Source organism: Globicephala melas, chromosome 5 (assembly GCF_963455315.2).
Source record: "Globicephala melas chromosome 5, mGloMel1.2, whole genome shotgun sequence".
NCBI lineage: Eukaryota > Metazoa > Chordata > Mammalia > Artiodactyla > Delphinidae > Globicephala > Globicephala melas.
Window position 1 is genome coordinate 42198542 of NC_083318.1, and position 22587 is coordinate 42221128.

Genomic DNA, 22587 nt, shown 5'->3' on the forward strand with positions numbered 1-22587 from the left:
AGAGTATCCAAAATAGAGCTGAAGTGGCTACAGTAGTATAAGGCAAAATAGACTTAGAGACAAATTTTGTTACTAGTGACAAAAAAGGACATAATAATAAAAGGGTCAGTCCATCATGAAGACAAAATAATTATAAGCATAATGCATCTAACAAGAGAGTGCCCCAAAACATGACGTAAAATACATACATTAAAAAGTGATATATGGGCTTCCCTGGTGGCGCAGTGGTTGAGAGTCCGCCTGCCGATGCAGGGTACACGGGTTCGTGCCCCGGTCCGGGAAGATCCCACATGCCGCGGAGCGGCTGGGCCCGTGAGCCGTGGCTGCTGAGCCTGCGCGTCCGGAGCCTGTGCTCCGCAACGGGAGAGGCCACAGCAATGGGAGGCCCGCGTACCGCAAAAAAAAAAAAAAAAAAAAAAAAAAAAAAAAAAAAAAAAAAAAAAAGTGATATAGACAATTCAACAATAATATTTGAAAACTTCAATACCTCACTTTCAACAATGGGTAGAACAACCAGGCAGATCAACAAGGAAACAGAAAACGTAAACACTGTAAACCAACTAAATCTAACAGACTTCTACAGAACACTCCATTCAACAACAAGCAGAATATACATTCTTCTCAAGTGCATATGGAACATTTTCTAGGATATGTTAGGAGTATATGTTAGGAGGCCATAAAACAAACTTCAATAAATTTCAAAGTATTTAAATTATACAGTGTTCTTTGACCACAATGGAATGAAATGAAAAGTCATAATAATAGAAGGAAATTTGAGAAATTCACAGATATGTGAAAATTAAATAAAACTCTCCTAAATAACAACTGAGTCAAAGAAGAAATCACAATGCAAATTACAAAATAATTTGAGATAAATGAAAATAAAACCACACATACCAAAACTCATGAGATGCAGCTCAAACAGCAGTCAGAGGGAAACTTATAGCTATAATGCCTATAAGTATAAGAGGAATAAAGATCTCAAATCGATAACCTGAACTTCTATCTTAAGAAACTAGAAAAAGAAGAATAAGCTAAAACATGCAAGCAGAAGGAAGAAAATAATAAAGATTAGATCACAAATAAATAAAATAAAGAATAAAAATAATAGTGAAAATCAATGAAATCAAAAGTTAGTGATTTGAAAAAGATCAACAAAATTAAACTTTAGCTAGCCTGGCCAAGAAAAAAAAGTAAGGACCCAGATTACTGAAATCAGGAATAAAAGAGGGGACCTCAGTACTAACCTCACAGAACTAAAAAGGATTGTAAGGGTATACTATGAATAATCATATGACATCAAATTAGATAACCTAGGTGAAATGGAGAATTCCTAGAAAAACACAAACAACTGAAACTGAAAAAATTAAAAATCCAAATAGACTTAAAACAAGTAAAGATATTTCATTAGCAATTTTAAATCTTTGCACAAAGAAAAGTCTAGGTCTAGATGGCTTCACTAGTGAATTCTACCACACGTTTAAAAAAGAATTAATGTCAATCCTTCAGACGCTCTTACAAAGATTTAGAAGGGGAAGGAACACTTCCCAACTCATTCTATGAGACCAGTATTACCTTAAGACCAAAACAGGACAAAGACATGATAAGAAAAGAAAGCTACAGATCAATAGTCCCTACAAATACAGATGTAAATATCCTCAACAAAATACTAGCAATCCAAATCCAGCAATATATATATATATATATATATATTTCAGATGTTAAACCAATCTTGCTTGCATTTCTGGAAGAAATTCCTCTTGGTCATGTATGTAATCATATATATATATATATATATATATATATATATGAATGATTGGTTTAACATCTGAAACTCAATCAGTGCAATACATTATATTAACAGAATAAACCACAACGATCTCAATAGATGCTGCAAATTCAGTAATAACTTCTATATCGATTACATGATGAAATAATATTTCGCATATACTGAGTTAAAAAATATATTACTCAAGTTAACTTCACCCACTTCTTTTTCCTTTTTTCAGTGTGGCTTCTAAGAGATTTCACATTATATATGTAGCTTGCATTAGTAGCTCACAATATATTTCATTGGACTGAGATGATCTGGATGGATCTTAGTTTCAAGACCAGTGCTCTCAAGGCGTTAGGTATTTTTCATGTTATTTATCAGAGGAGAAAACAGACTGACAATGGTTAACCTGCCCAGGTTAACACACTCCACCCTGTAGGTGTCAGAACTAGTACTGGAATTCAGTTCTGCCCGTAAAGCCTGAGTTTGCCCTGTTTACATCACTGGTTTTCCTTAGAGATTAAATAGTCATTGAAGATATTTAATATTTAACTTTTAGAATTTCTTTCTTCCTTTCAAATGTAGGAAGAATTTAGCCTCCTCACCTTTTCCATTTTTCATTTGGACTTATCCTTCCATTTCTGTTAATGGGATTTTACTACCATTACCACCATCCATTTGCATGCTTTTGGTAATTTTTTGTTTTTGTTATCAACCCCCCCTGCCCCCCACAGGACTACCAGTGTGTTCTTCTAGCTGGCCTTCTAGTCTACTCTTTACCTTACGCAGCATGGCAGATGATAGTCAAGATTTGTTTGTTTGTTTAAACATACATTCTGCGTCAAACGTCATAGAAGACTCTCCATTTAAAATATTGCTTAAATTTACCAAGGCTTGATTTGTGACCCAAGATATGATCTATCCTGGAGAATGTTCCATGAGCACTTGAGAAAAATGTGTATTCTGTTGTTTTTGGATGGAATGTCCTATAAATATCAATTAAGTCCATCTTGTTTAATGCATCATTTAAAGCTTGTGTTTCCTTATTTATTTCATTTTGGAAGATCTGTCCATTGGTGAAAGTGGGGTGTTAAAGTCCCCTACTATGATTGTGTTACTGTCGAGTTCCCCTTTTATGGCTGTTAGTATTTGCCTTATGTATTGAGGTGCTCCTATGTTGGGTACATAAATATTTACAATTGTTATATCTTCTTCTTGGATCGATCCCTTGATCATTATGTACTGTCCTTCTTTGCCTCTTGTAATAGTCTTTATTTTAAAGTCTATTTTGTCTGATATGAGAATTGCTACTCCAGCTTACTTTTTTTTTTTTTTTTTTGCGGTACGTGGGCCTCTCACTGTTGTGGCCTCTCCCATTGCGGAGCACAGGCTCCAGACACGCAGGCTCAGCAGCCATGGCTCACGGGCCCAGCCGCTCCGTGGCATGTGGAATCTTCCCAGACCGGGGCACGAACCCGTGTCCCCTGCATCGGCAGGCAGACTCTCAACCACCGCGCCACCAGGGAAGCCCTCCAGCTTTCTTTTGATTTCCATTTGCAGGGAATATCTTTTTCCATCCCCTCACTTTCAGTCTGTATATGTCCCTAGATCTGAAGTGGGTCTCTTGTAGACAGCATATATACAGGTCTTGTTTTTGTATCTATTCAGCCAGTCTGTGCCTTTTGCTGGGAGCATTTAATCCATTTACATTTAAGGTAATTATTGATATCTATGCTCCAATTCCCATTTTCTTAATTGTTTTGGGTTTGTTATTGTAGGTCTTTTCCTTCTCTTGTGTTTCTTGCCTAGAAAAGTTCCTTTAGCATTTGTTGTAAAGCTGGTTGGGTGGTGCTGAACTCTCGCAGCTTTTGCTTGTCTGTAAAGTGGTGCTGGGAAAACTGGACAGGTACATGTAAAAGTATGAAATTAGAACATCCCTAACACCATACACAAAAATAAACTCAAAATGGATTAAAGACCTAAATGTGAGGCCAGACACTATCAAACTCTTAGAGGAAAACAAAGGCAGAACACTCCATGACATAAATCACAGCAAGATCCTTTTTGACTCACCTCCTAGAGAAATGGAAAGAAAAACAAAAATAAACAAAGGGGACCTAATAAAACTTAAAAGCTTTTGCACAGCAAAGGAAACCATAAACAAGACCAAAGACAACCCTCAGAATGGGAGAAAATATTTACAAATGAAGCAACTGACAAAGGATTAATCTCCAAAATTTAAAGCAGCTCATGCAGCTCAATAACAAAAAAACAAACAACTCAATCCAAAAATGGGCAGAAGACCTAAATAGACACTTCTCCAAAGAAGTTATACAGATTGCCAACAAACAAATGAAAGAATGTTCAACATCCTTAATCATTAGAGAAATGCAGATCAAAACTACAATGAGATATCATCTCACACCAGTCAGAATGGCCATCATCAAAAAATCTAGAAACAATAAATGCTGGAGAGGGTGTGGAGAAAAGGGAACACTCCTGCACTGCTGGTGGGAATGTGAATTGGTATAGCCACTATGGAGAATAGTATGGAGGTTCCTTAAAAAACTAAAAATAGAATTACCATACGACCCAGCAATCCCACTACTGGGCATATACCCTGAGAAAACCATAATTCAAAAAGAATCATGTACCAAAATGTTCATTGCAGCTCTATTTACAATAGCCAGGACATGGAAGCAACCTAAGTGTCTATCAACAGATGAATGGATAAAGAAAATGTGGCACATATATACAATGGAATATTACTCAGCCATAAAAAGGAACGAAATTGAGTTATTTGTGGTGAGGTGGATGGACCTAGAGCCTGTCATACGGAGTGAAGTAAGTCAGAAAGAGAAAAACAAATACCGTATGCTAACACATATATATAGAATCTAAGAAAAAAAAAAAAAGGTCATGAAGAACCTAGGGGTAAGACAGGAATAAAGACACAGACCTACTAGAGAATGGACTTGAGGATATGGGGAGGGGGAAGGGTAAGCTTTGACAAAGTGAAAGAGTGGCATGGACATATATACACTATCAAATGTAAAATAGATAGCTAGTGGGAAGCAGCTGCATAGCACAGGGAGATAGCTCGGTGGTTTGTGACCACCTAGAGGGGTGGGATAGGGAGGGTAGGAGGGAGGGAGACGTAAGCGGGAAGAGATATGGGGACATATGTATATATATAATTGATTCACTTTGTTATAAAGCAGATACTAACACACCATTGTAAAGCAATTATACTCCAATAAAGATGTTAAAAACAAACAAACAAACAATAAACTACTGAAAATTTCCAGTGTGGATGTGCATATGGGGAATCCTACAGAGTCTGATATTGCTGGTGGGGATTTCACTTAGTACAACTTTTTCACAAAAAAAAATCAAAAAAAAAATAAAATATTGCTAATCATCTTCACAACAACTCCCACTTCACAGATGACGGTCATTGCTTCCTTCACTTCAAAGATGAGAAAACTGAGGTTCCCAAGGCTTAACTGCTGAAGATACACAGTAACAGAAAGACTTGGGACTAAACGTCAGGTCTCTGACTCCATAGGCCCCACTGTGTCCAACATACCCCTCCTTCATGTCCCTTAATGTGAATTAAATATGGAGCAGCCTAAAACATAAGCATTTTCATATGAATGATTTATGCCTTTATGAAAATCTTCTAAAGTTTTTTTCATAAAAGTTTACCTATAATTTTTCTATTGAAAATTGACATATATTTTTCTTTGTATTGTTATGGAATATGGTCTGCAAACTTATACAATGATGTACACTTTATAAATGAAGCTTGGATGCAAGGCGACATAAACTCCTAGACTACTATGTAGACAAAAAGTAGACAGTGGGTAAAAGTAAATTGATAGCAATCAGGTTGATGTACAAATCTGGTCTAAAATCAAACCACCCCCTTTCTTCAGAAAGCTTTCCATCCACCATCGTTACACTTAATCAGCCTTTGCACAAAGGCTGGTATCAATGCTTCCTACCAAGTAAACCTCCTGTTTTTCTTTTTTATTGAACATTCTTAGTCTCCAAAATAAACATTTACAAATTTTAATCTTCTAAGATCAAATTTGATAGATGTAACACCCTTCATCTATATAAAGGCTAAGTATTTAGTCAAAATGCATCTTCACTTTTCTCTGCATAGAATAATTTATCAATAAAAAGAGTTAGCTTTCCAGAATGTGAAAGAAAAGAGTTAAATGCGGTATATCAAATATATACTGTCAGACCTCATTCTTCTAATAGGAGAAGAATGAGTAAGCACATTTGAGGACTATTTCTGAATTTTCATGGGATATGAATTTTGAAAATAAGATGCTTTCACTCTGAGTCACTACTGCCAATTGTTATTCATTTAGTTAGGTGTTACTGAGAATGCTTCAAGGGTTATCCTTTCCATCCTTTATCCTTTGGTAGACTAGCCACCAGTGTTTTTAGGGCTTGTCACCGTAGCTCTGTTTTGCTCAAATATGTTGCGTATTTTAGGTGATAGCCTTATGTCCAAGTAATGAAGCAGGAGACTGAGAAATGGGGAGATGGAGGCATTAAGCCCAGGCTATGGAAACTACCTGTGGCAAATTATTTTGTTCCTGGGTTTTGGTTTTCCAACTGTAAAATAGAAATATTATTTACTTTTGCTTTATCTACTCACAAAATATATTGTGACAAGTATGGGAGAAAACAAATGAAAATCTCATTGCAAGCCAGCATTACAATGTGTTTCAGTGTGTGGTTTCTTCTGCCTTCTTGATGAATTTTCCTTACCTCTATATCCCACATGCATCCCAGGGCTCCACCCATGACCAGACTAGCAAGGCGATGTTGCAGCATGTAGGACTCCAATTTAGTAGGTCAGTTTCAGCCTCGAATCTCACTGTTCATGAATCTGTCAAGATAATTAGGGCTGGGAATTATCATAACTAGTATCAACAGCAAACATTTATTTACAGTATCTCTGACTATGCACAGAATAATATATGTGTCTTCTGTTTTGTTCATAGTTGTATCCCCAGTGCCTGGCAGGGTCTGGCACATAGTAAGCACTCGATAGTTAATGGATACATAAAAGAATCAAGAAGAACTAGGAAAATAAATATATAAGGCCACTGTCTCCAAAGATTTGTAATCTAATCAAGTTGACTAGGCCTAAAGATAAAAGGTGAGAATGGAACAATTAAGTCAGTCTACATAAGCAGCCCAATAGCATCATGGCAGGAATTACTGGAGAGACTGAAGGCTTCTTCCCTATACGGGAACACTGGAGTTGAATGACAAATCTCCCAGGTTTCAAAAAGGGTAACACCATCTGGAAATCCTTTTATTGTGTTTGGGGGCTACACTTTATCATCAGGGAAAGATTCTAGATACTTTCCTTTGTCAAAATGGAATGGCAGAGTAAGCAGAATGAAGATTGTAATAACAAGAATGGAGCTTTCAGTTTAGTATTATCAAAGAAAATGCTGGGAAGGGAAGTGAGATTTTTTTTTGTTATTTGTTATGGTCTGTTTGTTTTATTTTTTGTTCCTCCAGCAACCATAACTCAATAATGCTACAGTTTTCTAGAAAATGGTACATCTCCTTTTAAGTGTGCTTTGGAAACACTTTCCTCCTTCCCTCCCTCCCTCCCTCTTCTTTGCCTTCCTTTCTTCTTTCTCTCATTCCTTTCATCCTTCCTACAGTATTAATTGGGCAATTAATAATCAATAAAAATTTATTGGGAACCATGTTCCAGGTACTGTGGCAGGCAAGAAAGATGCAGAGATACATAAAGAAAACCATGACCTATAGCAACTCTCAGTCTAAAAGGGAAGATAGCCAAGGAAACATAATTGTTTCCTTGTTATTTCCATATGACACGTTATAACAGTAAAAAAAATTATTACGACAATGTTAAGAGTGTAGAACAGGCCTCAACTCACTGTCCAGGGGGAGTCAGGAAACGCTATGGCATTTGGACTGGGTCTTGAAAGGAAAGGAAGCATTAGCTGATGGAAGGAGGCATTCCAGGAACTAGAAACATCATGTGCAAAGGCCCAGAATTATGAAATGACATGGCTGATTCAGAGAATCTGGTAATATGGAAAGCGACAGGTGATAAAGGCAAAGTGGCAAGTTGCAAATAAGTTCTGAAGGGTCCTGTCTACTAGCAAGTTTGGACTTGATACTGTGGAAGCTAGAGAGTGATTATTGACAGGACAGTGTAACAGGATCATAGTTGTTTTTTTGGGACTATTAAAGGGAAGAGATTCAGAAGAGGAACCTGGTAGGGAAGCCAGCTAAGAGGCTGTGCACTAGAGCAGGACAGAGAAAAAATTCAGAGCTAAGACTTGGGTAAGGGAAAGGGCTAAGGGGTCTACCTTTGAGAAACATTTCTGCAGCAGAACTGACAGAGTACAGTAAGCAATTGTTTTTGGAGGGTGAGAGAGGGAAGAAGAGGATAACAAGTTTCCAGCTTGAGAAACTGGTTCTGTGATGATGACATCGGCCAGATAGGGAGCAAAGAGGAGGAGTGGGTTTGGGAGAAGACGGTAAGTTCAGGTATGGACATATTGAATTCATGGGTCTGAGACAGATGATATTTGAACACATGATAGTGGATAAAGTCACTTAGAAAGAGTATGTAGAAGCAGAGAAGAAGACCAAGAATATAAGCTAAGGAATTCCAACATAAAAGGGATATGTAAAGAGAGAGGAAGGTAGAGGAGAGAATGAAGGAAGGTTTAGAAAAGTGGAGGAAGAACCAGAAGTAATTGAAGATGGTGTTACACTGGGATACTGTGTCAATAAAGCACCCTGAAGTTGGACAGGGTCAATCTAGACCTTAAGTTCTATTTTTTCCTCCAACCCAAAGCCAAGACTAATGAGCTCCCACCTAATGACTAATCCTTTCCCATCCTGTGGGGTCAGACACATTCACAGGCTGGGCAGCAATAAGAAACCAGCATCATGGAGGCTCAGCCTCAAATTGGCCTCATTGCCATGCTGCCTAAACTGGTTCACTGTTTCTATGAGCTGGAGTCTTGATTCCCCGTCTTTGCTCAAGTTCCTGTAATGTACCCCTGTGCTGGAGGCTACGTCCTTCTCCATGTTCCTAAGACAGAAGTCTTGCCTCTTGGAGTCCAGGTTTATCTATTCCCTTGTGTTAAAATCCTGAGCTGCCCTGTCTGTCCTCACTCACATATCCTGTCAATGCCTGTAACTATCTTGCCTTGCTTATAATTCCTAAGAGCATCTGGGTGGTGTTTGGATAGCTCTTGCCAACAAACAAGCAACTGATAAATGGACTCTCGTATTACTACAGTATATTTATAGCTATTAGTTCTTAAAACTGCTATTTGTTAATTCCACGATGCCTTCATTCAGTGCATGCATTTGACAACTCTTGGGTGCCTACTGTGTGCCAGGATTTTTCTAGGTGCTGAGGATGCAACTGTGAACAAAACAATGTATCTTCCCTTATGCGGCTTGCGAACTAATAGGGAGGACAGATAAACAATTTAAGTACATAGTGGGCCAGATGGAGAAAAATCAAACCACCTACAGGGGGAGAAGGAGGCTGGAATGGAGGGAGGGTGCTGCTGTTTTACAATGGCGGGCAGGAAAGATATCACTGAGAAGAGTGAGCTTGAGCAGAGACCTAAAAGAAGTGAGAGAGAGAGATGAGAAAACTGATAGAGTGAGCCCTGTTGGTATTGAGGAGGACAAGTATTCCAGACAATGGGAATTGCAAGAGCAAAGTCCCTGGGGCCGACTTGGCCTTGCACATTAAAGAAATAAGCATTCTATTGTGGGGTAAAAGTTGTCAGAGGGATTAGTAGGGGCAGGAGGCAAACATGAAGAACCTTTCGGTTATTGAAAATGTTTTGACTTTTATTCTGATAAGTATAAGTATTTCATCAGAGGAGATGATGTGATCTGTCTGAAAGGAGCATTCCAGCTGCTTCATGGAGAATAGACTGTAGACAAGATCAGAAGCTGGGAAACTAGTTAGGAGTTGAGAGCAACAATCCAGGGCAGAAAAAATGGTGGCCTGGGCCAGGTTGCTTGAGGTGGGAGTGGTGAGAGGCAGTTGGATTCTGGTTATCAATTAAAGGTAGGACAAAGCAGTATGTAATGATGGCTTGGATATCCTGTAACAAAAATAGAAGTCAAGAACGACTCCAAGGTTTTTGGCCTAAGCAACTACAGCAACGGAGTGGTGCTTACCCAGATGGGAATTAACAAGGTGGGGAGTTCAATTTGGGGCCTGTTAAATTTGGGATGTCTATGAAGCTGTGTCCTGAACAAGTGGGAGGAGGAGCTGGTGTACCGGCGGAGGGGCTGGCCTTAGACGGGAACGTGGGGCATGGACAGGCCTTCCACGTATCAGGAAGGAAGGTGACATGTACAGGGACAGAGGCAGTGACTAGAAAAGGGAGCCGTGAGGACCTGGGGAAGATTTGTAACTGCTTCTAGCTTCTCAGTGAAATAGAAAGCCAGCTCAGCAGCTGAGAGTGAGGACAGAAGAAGGTGTGAGGAGGCTTTAAGATAGAGAAAGTGTGAAATAGTCTTCTATGACAGTGTTCTTCAATTTCAGCTCATGACCTAAATGTGAGTCTTAAAATCAGCTTAGTGATTTGAGATCAATTCAGTGATCAATTCTTTTAAAAAACAATTATTTTAAAAAGTAAAATTTTAAAAGAGTTTGTTGCATGTATCAAGAGTAAGAATTGCTTAATAAAAGCTTTATTTCAGGTGTATGTGTGTGTCCTGGGTTGCAGCAAAATATTTTTAAACACACTGGCCCAGGGCAGTGGGAGGAAATGAACAAGGGACAGTCAAATTAAACTCAGGGAATGAGTTACTGGCCATACAATTAACATATTTTCATGTAAATATGATTAGAATATAGATTCATAAGAACTTGGCTTTAGACCTGCTAGAGGTCCACAACCCCTCTTCTCCCACCCACCCCTACCTCCACTATAGGAAACCTTTATGTTGGAATATTTTCAATGATGGGACACTCACCAGCTTAAAAGTTTTAGATTTCAGAATATAACTTTCTTTGCTATAAAAAGCAGGACCCTCACAACACTCTCTCAGATGTTAAAGCAGTGAGTAGAGGATCTGGCAGTGGAACTTCAGAATTTAGTGTACTTAATATGGAGTTTGACCTTATTACATAATACCAAACTTGATGGCTTTTTCCTTTTTGGAGAGCTCTAAATGCTCTAAAACAAAGCCAGTCTCAGCACACTAAGAAATCTTGTTTTTATTCAAACTTCAGCCCAGAATGGCACCATTTAGCTTTTAAACGTATGCTCTCTTTTCTTACATTGCACTAACTGCAATTTTAATGGATGATTGAGCTAACTTTCGTGCCTACATTTTCAAGATTTGTCATTGGATCTGCAGATGAGTCCAATCAAATATAACTTTACTTAGAAATAAAATTCTTCATTTCAATACTTTATATGCCTCAGTTGCTGAATATTTTCCGTGCAAAATAGCTTAATGAATAATAGTAATATGTCAATAGGTGCTGTGAAAATGGCCATTTGTATTTTTAATTCTAAAGAGCTCAGGTTATCTTCTAGACATTGTAATTTAGAATAAAAAAGGAATTCTCCAGTTTTATATTTTGCTTGTTAAAAATGGTTTTGAGATTATTAACTCAAACCAATTTTCTATGTACCCACTGATTTCTAAACGATTTATGACCTGTTTTTAAAAAGTATCTTTTCCTTATTTAAAGGCAATGTCAAACTTAGTTTATTAGACAGGATATTAAACATAAATACATGGAATATATTTTCCCCTTGCATTGTTTTTCTCTTTCTTCTGTATTTATTCTGATTTATATAAATTTGAAACACTGAAGTAACAAAAGCAAAGTAAAAAGGGGATGAAATTTAACTAATAGAGAATGAGTGAGGACTCATAAAAGTGTACACTCTTGCCTACATCAGTAAAAGTGTGCTCATTTATAACACTATTTAATATTAGTTCAGTTGTAAATCCAAATCAAGTAGAATCTGAACCCATTTTCAATTGCTTTTGAGATTATTAGCCTGTATTCCAGGATTCTTTCAATAGTTTCACTTCTCTAAACGCCAAGAAAAAGTTAAAATTGCAAAACAGGAACATGAAATCCATATCTTACTAGTATGGATCCCTCTGCTATTCCTTTACCTAGACCCTCATATATATATTTTTTCTCTAGGTAAAATGTTTCTTTAGGAAATACACAGGTTTAGTTCCTCTTCTGTTGCTTCCAACAAGAGCTCTACCATGGAAAGCTCTCTCTCCCCTTCCATTTTGCAAGTCTCAACAAGTCTGTTGCTGAGTCAGAACCTCCTTTTCCCCCCTGATGTGAGAAATCTTTCTCCCTTGGAAATTCATAAAGCTTCGGAAATGTTTAAATTAGAGTCTCCCTAGGGGAAAGGGGCGGGGATGCCAGAATGAATGTGGTGGGGAGGAATCCCACCCACTGCAGTCCCGACGGCAACACACGAAACGCTTTCTGAAACAGGAGGACTTGGAGCGGGCCCAGGGTTACCAAGGGAGCTCGCCTCGGAACCCATTATATGCACGTCTGTGTGTAAATAACCGCACGGAGGCGCGGTGGGTTCCAGGGACTTTGTTCCTCATTACTTAAGTGAAAATGTATGCTATATGGCCGGGCCTTCGTGTTTACCCTACAGAAAATACTTTCACGCGGCTGCGGGAGGGTGGATAACAGTACTCGGCACGAGAGGCTAAAAACAGAAACCGGAGCGAAAAGGAGGCGCTTTCTAGGGCGACGAGGAGGGCTGCGAGTCTGGGCCATGGTGGGGCCAGAGGCGTGGGCGACGCGCTCCGCAGTCAGCAAGGCTGGCGGAGCCCCGCACAGGCGGGTCGGCAAGAGGCCTCCCGCGCAGAGCCCGGAGGGCAGCAGGGGCCAGGTCCCCGCTCCCTCGCGCTGCGGGACACGAGCGGCCGCCGACACTGAAAGCCACTAACCGGCCTCAGTTTCCCCGGCTGGCCAGCGCCGCCTAGGGCAGCCCCTGTCCCTGCGACCAAGGCTCCTGTGACCGAAGACGAAGCGGAGGTGACAAGGAGGCAGGGCCCCGAGGGCGACTGGACGGGGGGAAAGTACCGCGTGCGACCTGCTGAAGGTTCAGCGAGGACCCAGAGCCGGGAGGGGCGGTTGCCCAGTAACCGTCCGCGCCCCCCGCGCGTGCTCGCCGTCGTGCGCGCGCGCCGGGCGCACAGGCCTCTTCGGCCGCCCGCCGCCTCAACCGGCCTCTCCTTTCCCCGGGCGCAGGGGAAACCCGAGGAGACGCGCCGCTCGCGCCCGCGCTCTCCCGCCCTCCCAAGAGCGCTCGCGCGCCCCCGGCCGAGACTGCATATTAATAAGGGGCGGGACGGGGGCGGGGCAGCGGGGGCGCCGCGGCCTCGAGCCCGCGCGTGCCGGGGCGCACCGCGGGGGGCGGTGCGATTGTGAGGTGGCGCTGACGCACGTTCCGGGGTTCTTAAGCGACCAGGGCGGCGGCGGCGGCGGCGGCTGCGCCCGAGCAGGTCTCGGGAGGTGGCGGTCATTGCCGCGAGGGGTGGCGGGGCCGAAGTAGGTGCCCCTGGCTCAGTCACGGTGTCCCTCTCTCACTGACTCCCCCTCCTTCCACCAAGGCCGCACCGCCCCAGATCCGGCGGCTTCTTAGGCGGGGCAGCGGACGGGGTGCGTCTCCTCCCGCTGCCGCCGGCCTGATAAATGAGGGACTTCGGGTTTGGGGTGCTGCAAACCGCCCGGCTCCGAAGCAGCAGTCCCGGGTCCCTGTTCAGCGGCGGGGCGTACCGTCCCTACGCCGCTGGAGCCGCGGCGGCCGCCGCCCCGTCACCCTCCGCCACGCCTTTCGGCCCGCTCTCGCCGCTGCCGTTGCCTGTCACCGGCTTCTCGGAGGCCGCCTCCCCCTTCCCTATCCCCTTCGGCTGCGGCGGCGCGGACAGCTCGGTCGCCACCGCTTCCTCTTCCTCCCCGTTCCCGGCGCATCAGCAGACCATGCAGGATGAACTGCTGCTGAGGCTGACACAGCAGCCGGCGAGGCCACTCTCGGGGGCGGAGGCCACGGAGAAACTCCCCAACCACCACCCCGGCGGCGGCACGAACGCGGGTGTGACCCACCTCCTCCCCTCCCAGGACTTCAAACCGAGTCTGCACCACCCCTCCTCCTCCGCCTCCTCCTGCTGCTGCTGCCGCACCTCCTCCCCGCAGGACTTCAGTAAGCGGCAGCAGCAGCAGCTGAGCAGCCAGAAGAGGAAAGAGTTCAGCCCTCCCCGCCTTCCCCACCCTCCGGACTCGAAGCCGCCGCCGCCGCTCCACTGCCCCGGCCGGTTCGGCTCGCCGCCGCCGCCCGGCCAGCTCCTCCAGCCGGCGCAGCTCGCCCAGCGCCAGCCGCAACAGCAGCAACAGCAGCAGCAGTTCAGCCTCCCGCACCCGCAGCACCTCCCGCCGCAGGACTTCGCCCCGCAGCAGCGCCCGGCCGACCTGCCCCCGCTCCCGCAGCTCCAGCCTTCGCCGCCTGCAGCCCCGCGGCGCCGCCACGGAGGCGCGGGCAGCCCTCCCAAGACCCCGGCCGTGGGCGAGGGCAGCGCCGCCGAGCCCCCCAATGCGGGCTTGGCCCCCTCGACGCCGCCGGTGAACCCCGCGCCGGGCTCCATGGAGTCCCCCAACCATCCTCTGCTCAACAGTCCCAGTAACCTCCTGCCTGGCGGGGCTCTCGGCGCGGGCGCCTTCAGCAGCCTGCAGAGCCCGGACCTTCCGCACCCGGGCGGCGGCGGCGGCGGCGGCAGCGGGGGCGGGGGGCCCCCCGGCGGCGGAGGGGGAGGCGGCTCCGCGTCGCCGCCGCCGCTGCCCGGCTTCGGCACCCCCTGGTCGGTGCAGACCGCGTCGCCGCCGCCCCAGCCCCAGCCCCAGCCGCCGCCGCCCCAGCAGCAGCCGCCGCCTCCGCCCCAGCAGCCGCCGCAGCCGCAGCCGGGTTCGTCGGCCGCCACCCCGGGTGGCGGCGGCGGCGGCGGCGGCTCGCTCAGCGCCATGCCGCCGCCCAGCCCCGATTCGGAGAACGGCTTCTACCCCGGGCTGCCGTCGTCCATGAACCCGGCCTTCTTCCCGAGCTTCTCGCCCGTGTCCCCGCACGGCTGTGCTGGGCTCAGCGTGCCGGCGGGCGGCGGCGGCGGGGGCGGCGGCGGCTTCGGGGGCCCCTTCTCGGCGGCCGCCGTGCCCCCGCCACCGCCGCCCGCCATGAATTTACCTCAGCAGCAGCAGCCCCCGCCGCCCGCGGCGCCGCAGCAGCCTCAGAGCCGGAGGTCACCCGTCAGCCCGCAGCTCCAGCAGCAGCACCAGGCGGCCGCTGCCGCCTTCTTGCAGCAGAGGAACTCCTACAACCACCACCAGGTACGGCGGGCGACGGCCCGGCTGCGCCGCGAGGCCGGGGAGACTGCGGGCGGGGGCGGCCGGAGACCGGGCTCGGCCCGGCGCGGCCCCGAGGGGCAGTTGCGAGGGCCCCTCGCCCGACCGAGTAGGACCCGGAGGGCGGAAAAGGGCGACGGGACTCGGGACACCAGACCCTGGCGGGGCGTGAGGGATGTGGCCACCGTGGGCTGTGGGGCTCCAGAGTCGGGTCCGGCTGGAAGTGGCCCCGGCCGGGCGCCCCCTCGAAAGCCCCGGCGTGGCGGTGGGTCTAGGGCAGGGGCGGAATGGCGCCGGGGCGGGGGCGGGGGGCGGCCGGGCGCGACGTCCCTCTCGTACCTCGTACGGGGCGACCCCGGGGCCCGGCCGGCGCCCCCTGGCCTGGTGAGCGGCCGTCCGGCTTTCTCGAGCCCCGGAGACACGGCGAGACGGCCGTGGTTCGGGGGTCGGAGGACCTGGGGTCGGGGACGCGGGACCAGCGGGCTCGGGCGGCGGCCTCGGGGAGGGGGGGGAGCGGCCGTGGGAAGCGAACCCGGGAAGCAGGAGAATGATTACCGGAGACTGTGCGTGTGGTCAGCCCGTGACCTTTCGCCGTCGTCCAATGAGGGAACGGGCGGAAAAGCTTTTTTTCTTTTGAGTTTGTATCATTCTTAATTGGCCGGCGAGACCTGTCGCGGGCGAGGCAGTTGCCGCCCGCACAACCTACCGGGACCAGGGTCGGCGAGGAGCGTCCCTGCCGCGCTCCTCCTGCCCACCTGCCTCCCGACGTGGGTCGGTCCCCTCGAGCTGTCAGATGGTTAAGACTGAGATGCTCCAAGACGGTTTTATTTTCTGTGCTTTTTAATGTTTGGGTACTATTTTGTAGGTTTTAAAACGAAACGAGTCTGCTATTTGTGTGTTACCTTGAAGAGAAGACTTTCACTTTTTTCTTTTTTTTCTTTTCTCTCTTTCTTTTTTTTTTTTTTGGTGGCCTTAACCTTCTCTTGAATGATAGGGTGTGTGTATTTTAAGTGGGTAGTATAATTATGAAATCACAGCAGGCAGGTTTTTTTATTCATCCGAGCCCTTTCAGATTCAAGGTCTGTTTTGTTATCCTCTCAAAACAACGTTTGAGTGGCCGCTGGTTTGGTTAATTGACATTGAAGGAGTATTTTGTTGTTCTTTTTTGATCTAGTCAGCATTTATTATAGTGATCATTCTGTCTAAGGTCAATTTCGTGATTAAAGGTTGAGAAGGAAGCAAGATTGGACCCTAACCACTACTTACGTACTCATATAACTTTTTCCATTGCCCAGTTAAAGTTTTTAAGGGTTACCCTTTTAAAAAGGTGAATACTATCTAATTTAACCAAAATAACAGTTAACAGTTTATTTAAATTAACCAGAATAACAACAGTTTTTGTTGAATCACTGGTTTCTTCCTGAGGAAGGAGAATGTGGCCTATAAGGGTTGAAAATAGTTAATTTTGAAATAGTATTCCCCTTTTCCATGATTTACATAATCTTGAGCAACTGTCTTTTGGGTGTCAGGGTCTTCGTTTTTTAACTGGAAACTTGCCACAGAAAATTATCTGTAGGTATTTTTGTATTCTTAAGGCCTTGGTATATCACTAGAAGACCATATACCAAGATCCATATTTAACTATAATCTGCTTTTTGTCAAAAGATGGGTCTTGCAATGGAGTGTAAGAGGTCACAGCTGTTATATGGAATTTTAGGTCACTGGAAGAGAACTTTGAGCACTGCGTCAGTGATGAAAGTAAGGTCCTGAAGAATGGAATATGTCCGTGGTCCCTTAGCTATCCTTTTGAACTACATAGAGGGGGAAAGGGTAGTATATATTCATGATTATATTAGCATTAAAAAAATTTTAATAAGTAATAGGCACTACAGACCAGGTTTGCAGAAAAAAAATAAGGAGGTTTAATATTAAGAGTGCTTGACTTAAAATAACTTACTGACTTATAGTTAAGTGCACGACCCATACTCCCTTTGGCTAAATGTTGGCACAAAATTATTAAATTATAAGCTTATTGACTGTAAAATTGCTAGCAATTAATACTTTTCACAATCTACAGTTGTAGCCTCTTGGTGAATTTTTCATTCTTTGATGACTTAACTTTTCTTGCTATTGGTTAGAGTTTGGAATATTACTTTACTTTTGAAAATGAATAAAGTTCATGGAGACTTGTATTACTAAGATCTTTACTAGAATGATCAAAGTATATAGTTGTTTATCTTAGTGTATCCACCTATGGGTAATATCAGATAATTATTTAACAGTTCATGGATAATTAAGTGAAGTAAAAACTATGAAAATTTAAAAGAAACTACATTAAAACCGGAATAAAATATCTTAAAAGTTGAATAAGCAGTGCAATAAAAAAGACATATTTGCTATATTTTCCCTATCTCAAAAGGCATTTTTAATCTGTGCAGTAGAATAACACCAAATGTTATTATCCACTTTTGCAGTGGTACAGTTTGTTTTAGAAACCTAAAGTCTAGATATTTCACTCATATGATTGGTATATTTTAATTGATAACGATCATATTTTTAGTTCTGTGCTTAGCGGAACATAGTTGCTTTAAGATCATAGTGTAGGTTATATCTGTAAGGATCTTCAAAGTTAATTTCAATTTTAAAGTATTTTTTTCTTCATATCTGTCATTTATACAGTTCTCTCTAAAGGGGAAAAAAAAAGTAACTGCATGGTTCTATTTTAATGAGTGTCATGAAATATCTACTTGATTCATTATAATTTATAGTAGACAAGAGTATGAAAACTCAGCATTAAGTGACTATGTTTTCGTAAGCAAGATGTCAAGCCTATTACTTTTTATAAACTAGTTATGATATATTCTGTTGCCTTTCTATATTTCATTTTATTAAGATCATATAAATTCTTAGCTCAGGCCTAATTTTGAATTTGAATTATAAACTCTTTAAATGCTTATAATTTAAATAGATGTATTTTCCCCAGCCTCTTCTGAAACAATCTCCTTGGAGCAACCATCAAAGCAGTGGCTGGGGCACTGGAAGTATGTCGTGGGGAGCAATGCATGGCAGAGATCATCGTAGAACTGGAAACATGGGAATTCCAGGAACTATGAATCAGATATCTCCATTGAAGAAACCGTTTTCTGGTAATGTCATAGCACCACCGAAATTTACTCGCTCTACTCCATCACTGACTCCAAAATCTTGGATTGAAGATAATGTGTTCAGAACAGACAACAATAGTAATACGCTCTTACCCTTACAGGTAAGAATGGTATGTAAATGGCCTTATTTCTAATGTTAATCTTTCAAAATAGGAAATTGGGGGTGGCAGTAGTAATAGTATGGTAAAATTAACGGATTAAAAAAGAGAAAGCTCTAATTTTTAAGCATATAATTTGATTATCAAAGGATAAAATACCTATACAAAAAAATTGAGACTAAAAAAATCTCTAAACACATAATAGAAAATAAGCTTCATAAAGTGTAGAAAACCCTGCTGTGTTTCTTAAATTCATATTGAAGCTCTTACTTGGCAGCTCCTTAAGAATGCCTTAATTCATTAATCTTTAACAGGCCACCAAAATGAGTTTCTCCTCCAGTATAGCTGAACTAAAATGTTTCGTAATTGTGCATAAATATAACTATGGTCAGCTGTATGTATATTCAAATGTAGTTAGTACAGCTACGATCATGAAAAAATAACATTAGGACTTTTTACATAGAATTAAAATTTGTTCACTGGTTCAGTGACTTTTTTTTTTCTAAATGTGGCCTAATACTTATAATGATTAGACATTTTTTTCAGGGCTTTTAATATTTTGCTGATATTATAGGTTAATAAAGTCCCCTTATGACTATTTAAAATGAGATATTTTTCCCTTAAAACTGTTAGAGGATGGAACAAGGATACAAGATAGAAAAAACTTTGATTGTTTTTTTCTTTTCATTCTTCTTTTTTTTTTTTTTTTGTGGGTGGGTATGGGGAAGAGAACTGCTTATTTCTGATGAAAACTTCTATGCTATTGAAGGTGAGATCTAGTTTGCAGTTGCCAGCTTGGGGCTCAGATTCACTCCAAGATAGTTGGTGCACTGCAGCCGGAACATCCAGAATAGACCAGGTAGGCTGGACAGTGTATATTTTTCAGGATTTTGGCTAGGAGTTTAGTATTTGTATTATGAGTAGGATTTATTATTTATTTTCCAATTATACCTATTTAAGCATATGTCAGAGAGCATTAAAGCAATTTATTTTTAAAGGGTCACTTAAACTATTTAATGTAAAATGCTTCATTTTTAAATTTAAAAGTAATTCATAATCATTTTGTATGTCCTAAACATAATAAATTTGTTTTTGGAGAAAGGAATCCTATACCCAAGAGCACCTGACTTTAAACATCAGTCAAACTGAACACATTTTATCTCTTTTCAGAATCATTTGCAATTAGGTATAAAATCATATGTTTACTTAATATCTAATCTTACATTTCATAAATGATATATAAAATTTTTTGGTAAACTTTTTTCATGAAATCTGCTGTATTTGTCTTGAGATGTATTTCTAAGGAAGCCCTTAGTTCAGGTTTTACCTTTATAAAAAACTTTATAGTATTTCTCTATTCTAAATTTTGTTACTGCTATTATATACTGTTTTCTTCCAAATAATCAGTTTCCTATGGAAAAGCTCTGAGTCGAAAAGCTGAGAGTCAGTCTTAATCAAATTACCTTCAAGTCCTTTGTGGTTACAAAATGCTATCTCTCTTCTGCAGATGAAATTTGAATGCATACTGGGTACCAGCTGATGAGAATTATTTCAGGACAAATAGAACACTCAGTCCTCACATAAGAGGATTCTTTCGTACAGAGCCCAAGTTTGAATGAGCATAGACTTGACATTGTGGGAGTCCACTGAAAGGAGCTCTGTTATCCTTAGTTACTTTATCAACATGAAATCATTTTACAAGTAAGGACTGTATAAATAGATTAATATTGCATTTGTAAATATCATTCTAACCTGGCAGGTTGGCAGTAACTTCAATAATCAACCATTAGCACTAGTTTTAAACAAGTCCTACCTACTTACCAAAGTAGTCCTGCCAGGGTCTCCACTTAGAAATAAGTAATTGTCTCATGTAATTTGTAATTTATTGTCTTGTTAATGTTGTAATGTTATCCATATATTTCTCTTCTCTACTCTGGCTCAGTTAGGCCATATTAGTGATGTTTTTATGATAGCACTTTTATGGTGTTCAAATTAAATACATAAATGCCTAGGAGATGGTATGTTAGAAGAGGAAAATTATAATAATTTTGAAGGTGGCAAGGGACATGTTTTTAGACAGGAAAGGACATAATTATTTGAAAAGGTTGTGCAGGAAGAAGCAAGAGGATATGTGCGAGGGATATATATCTATGGAGAAAGAAGATTAGCTCCCATGAGGATCCATGGGGGTGGGGGACAGATGTTGAGAAATTAGGTTATTAAGATAGCTTCAGTTGGTAGAATAATGCTAGAGTAGATAGAGGTGAAAATGAAAGGGAAATTTTCAAACTGGGCTCTGCAGAGGTGCCCCTGGGGCTGCCACAGGATGAGGGCCACAGGATGAGGGTGAGCCCTCCCACTTAGACTTCAAAGACTCTCTGCTCTTACCTATTTTATAACCTATGATTTTAGGTAAATTCATTTTAGGAAAAAGGATTTTGATGCTAAAGGTTAATTTTTTTTGGTAAACTGCTAAGATATTGGCATTCCCTGTGGACTCTTGATCCAGAGATGTGATGATGAAGTTGAAGAGAATGGTGAAGAAAAAGATAGTGGAAAGTAAACTGAACTAGAAGGAAAGAAGGTCTGAAACCTGAATCTTCTTATTCTTCCTTTCACAGTCTGTGACACTGGATGACACAGTCTATGGGTTTTCATCTCTTGGGGTCATAGTTTCCTTATCTATAAAAGGAAGACCTTGAACTAGATCGTGGAAGGCCTTTTTAGCCAGCTCTTATGATTTCTTTCATCTATTGTGGCCATTTCTTTTGCTCCCTGCTTCCTGCTCCCCCCTCCTTTATTTTTAGAATACAAGGGTCTTGGTTTATTGGGGAGGAAGCAGTGGGCATTGGTCCCAAGCAGTGGAGGTATCCGTATGACCTCCCACGTGGTCTTAAAAGCAATGTTGTTGTCTCCTTTGAGTACCCTAAGGGTACTTATTATACAAAATTTGTTCTGTGTTTCTATCTTTCCATAAAAGGTTGAGGTATTTGAAGTTGAGGTTCTTAGAAATACAGCAAAAGCTACAAACTGCATTTGGGATCTTAAACAGTTGGGTAGTTCCTCACTATTTGACAAAGTTAAAATTATAGAAAATACTTAGATGCTTAAATATCTGGGTAGATTATTTTCAGTCCTGATATTTTCTCATCATATATAACATTTTAATACCAATAAAATTTAGTTAACAAATACGTTGTTTAAAAACATTTAACTTTTTTATTTCTTTTGGTCTCAAATTGATTTAAGCCTAAAATGTACTAAATTCTAGAACTAAAGTCTTAATTCTTGTACCTGGCCTTAATTAAATATACCAAGAGCTGGACATGTAATTGAATTTAGTAAATGGGAAAGATTTTGTAGTTTTGTAGCTTTTATTTCAGTTGTATGTAAAATTTTTCAGATTGGCATTTCCTTATTTAAAATGGCCTATTTTTTTATGGAAAAGCTTTAAATTTAAAACTTCTTAAAAACAAATGTAAATTGTTATACACACTTCTGACTTTAAAATGAATGTTAGATAGTCTTATTAATTTCTTTAAGGCTAAGAATTACTTTTCTTTAAAATGCTATTAGGTAGTTACCCTTGCAAGAAGTCATACTCAAAAGTATAAATTCTAAATTACCTTAAAATTGAATCTTTCAGGTAGATAATAAGGCTGCAGCATATTTATTCATTAATACTTGAATATTTTAAATCAAGAGTAAATATACTAGTAGTTGAGGTTATTACTTAGACGTTTACATATGGAATATCAGTTTTCTGTAAACAAAGCAACATGATGCCTTCAAAATTGTAATATAGCCTGTGAAGGCTATGAGCGTTGGCCTGCTCTCTAGCTGGGGGATTATCTATATATTTAGCTCTAAACTTTTGGTCTTACAGAAGTTCTGCGTGCAGTTCCTGATCATGTCACATAAACTATCTTGAATTAATTGAAGATATTTTCTGCTAATCTTTAATATCCACGCTGTTACGGTAACATGATAAATGATAATATGGGGACCTCTCAGAAAAATACATTATTTGGAGACTTTATTCACCTTATACAAAAAAAAAACAAGACCAAGTCCAATTTTTCATTTAATAAAACATTC

At 42.2% G+C, this 22587-nt stretch overlaps 1 protein-coding gene and 1 long non-coding RNA gene across 12 annotated transcripts in view; one reads left to right on the forward strand and one right to left on the reverse strand.

The window, feature by feature from the left end:
- LOC132597339 (uncharacterized) overlaps window positions 1-15427 on the reverse strand; it is a 393127-nt gene extending 377700 nt beyond the window's left edge. For 2 of the 5 annotated variants that reach the window (XR_009563965.1, XR_009563964.1), the window contains exon 1: window positions 6566-7395. This is a non-coding gene — a long non-coding RNA (uncharacterized lncRNA). Of the gene's footprint in view, window positions 1-6565; window positions 7396-9341; window positions 10702-14519; window positions 14600-15069 lie in introns of those variants that run through there. The other 3 variants (XR_009563966.1, XR_009563967.1, XR_009563968.1) reach the window with 3 other exon arrangements.
- CPEB2 (cytoplasmic polyadenylation element binding protein 2) overlaps window positions 13318-22587 on the forward strand; it is a 64257-nt gene continuing 54987 nt past the window's right edge. For 2 of the 7 annotated variants that reach the window (XM_030864233.2, XM_030864235.2), the window contains exons 1-2: window positions 13318-15212; window positions 18211-18501. In XM_030864233.2, coding sequence (XP_030720093.2) covers window positions 13533-15212; window positions 18211-18501 — 1971 coding nt within the window. In that variant the 5' untranslated portion in view covers window positions 13318-13532. Of the gene's footprint in view, window positions 15213-16877; window positions 16986-18210; window positions 18502-19258; window positions 19349-22587 lie in introns of those variants that run through there. The other 5 variants (XM_030864234.2, XM_030864237.2, XM_030864231.2 and 2 more) reach the window with 4 other exon arrangements.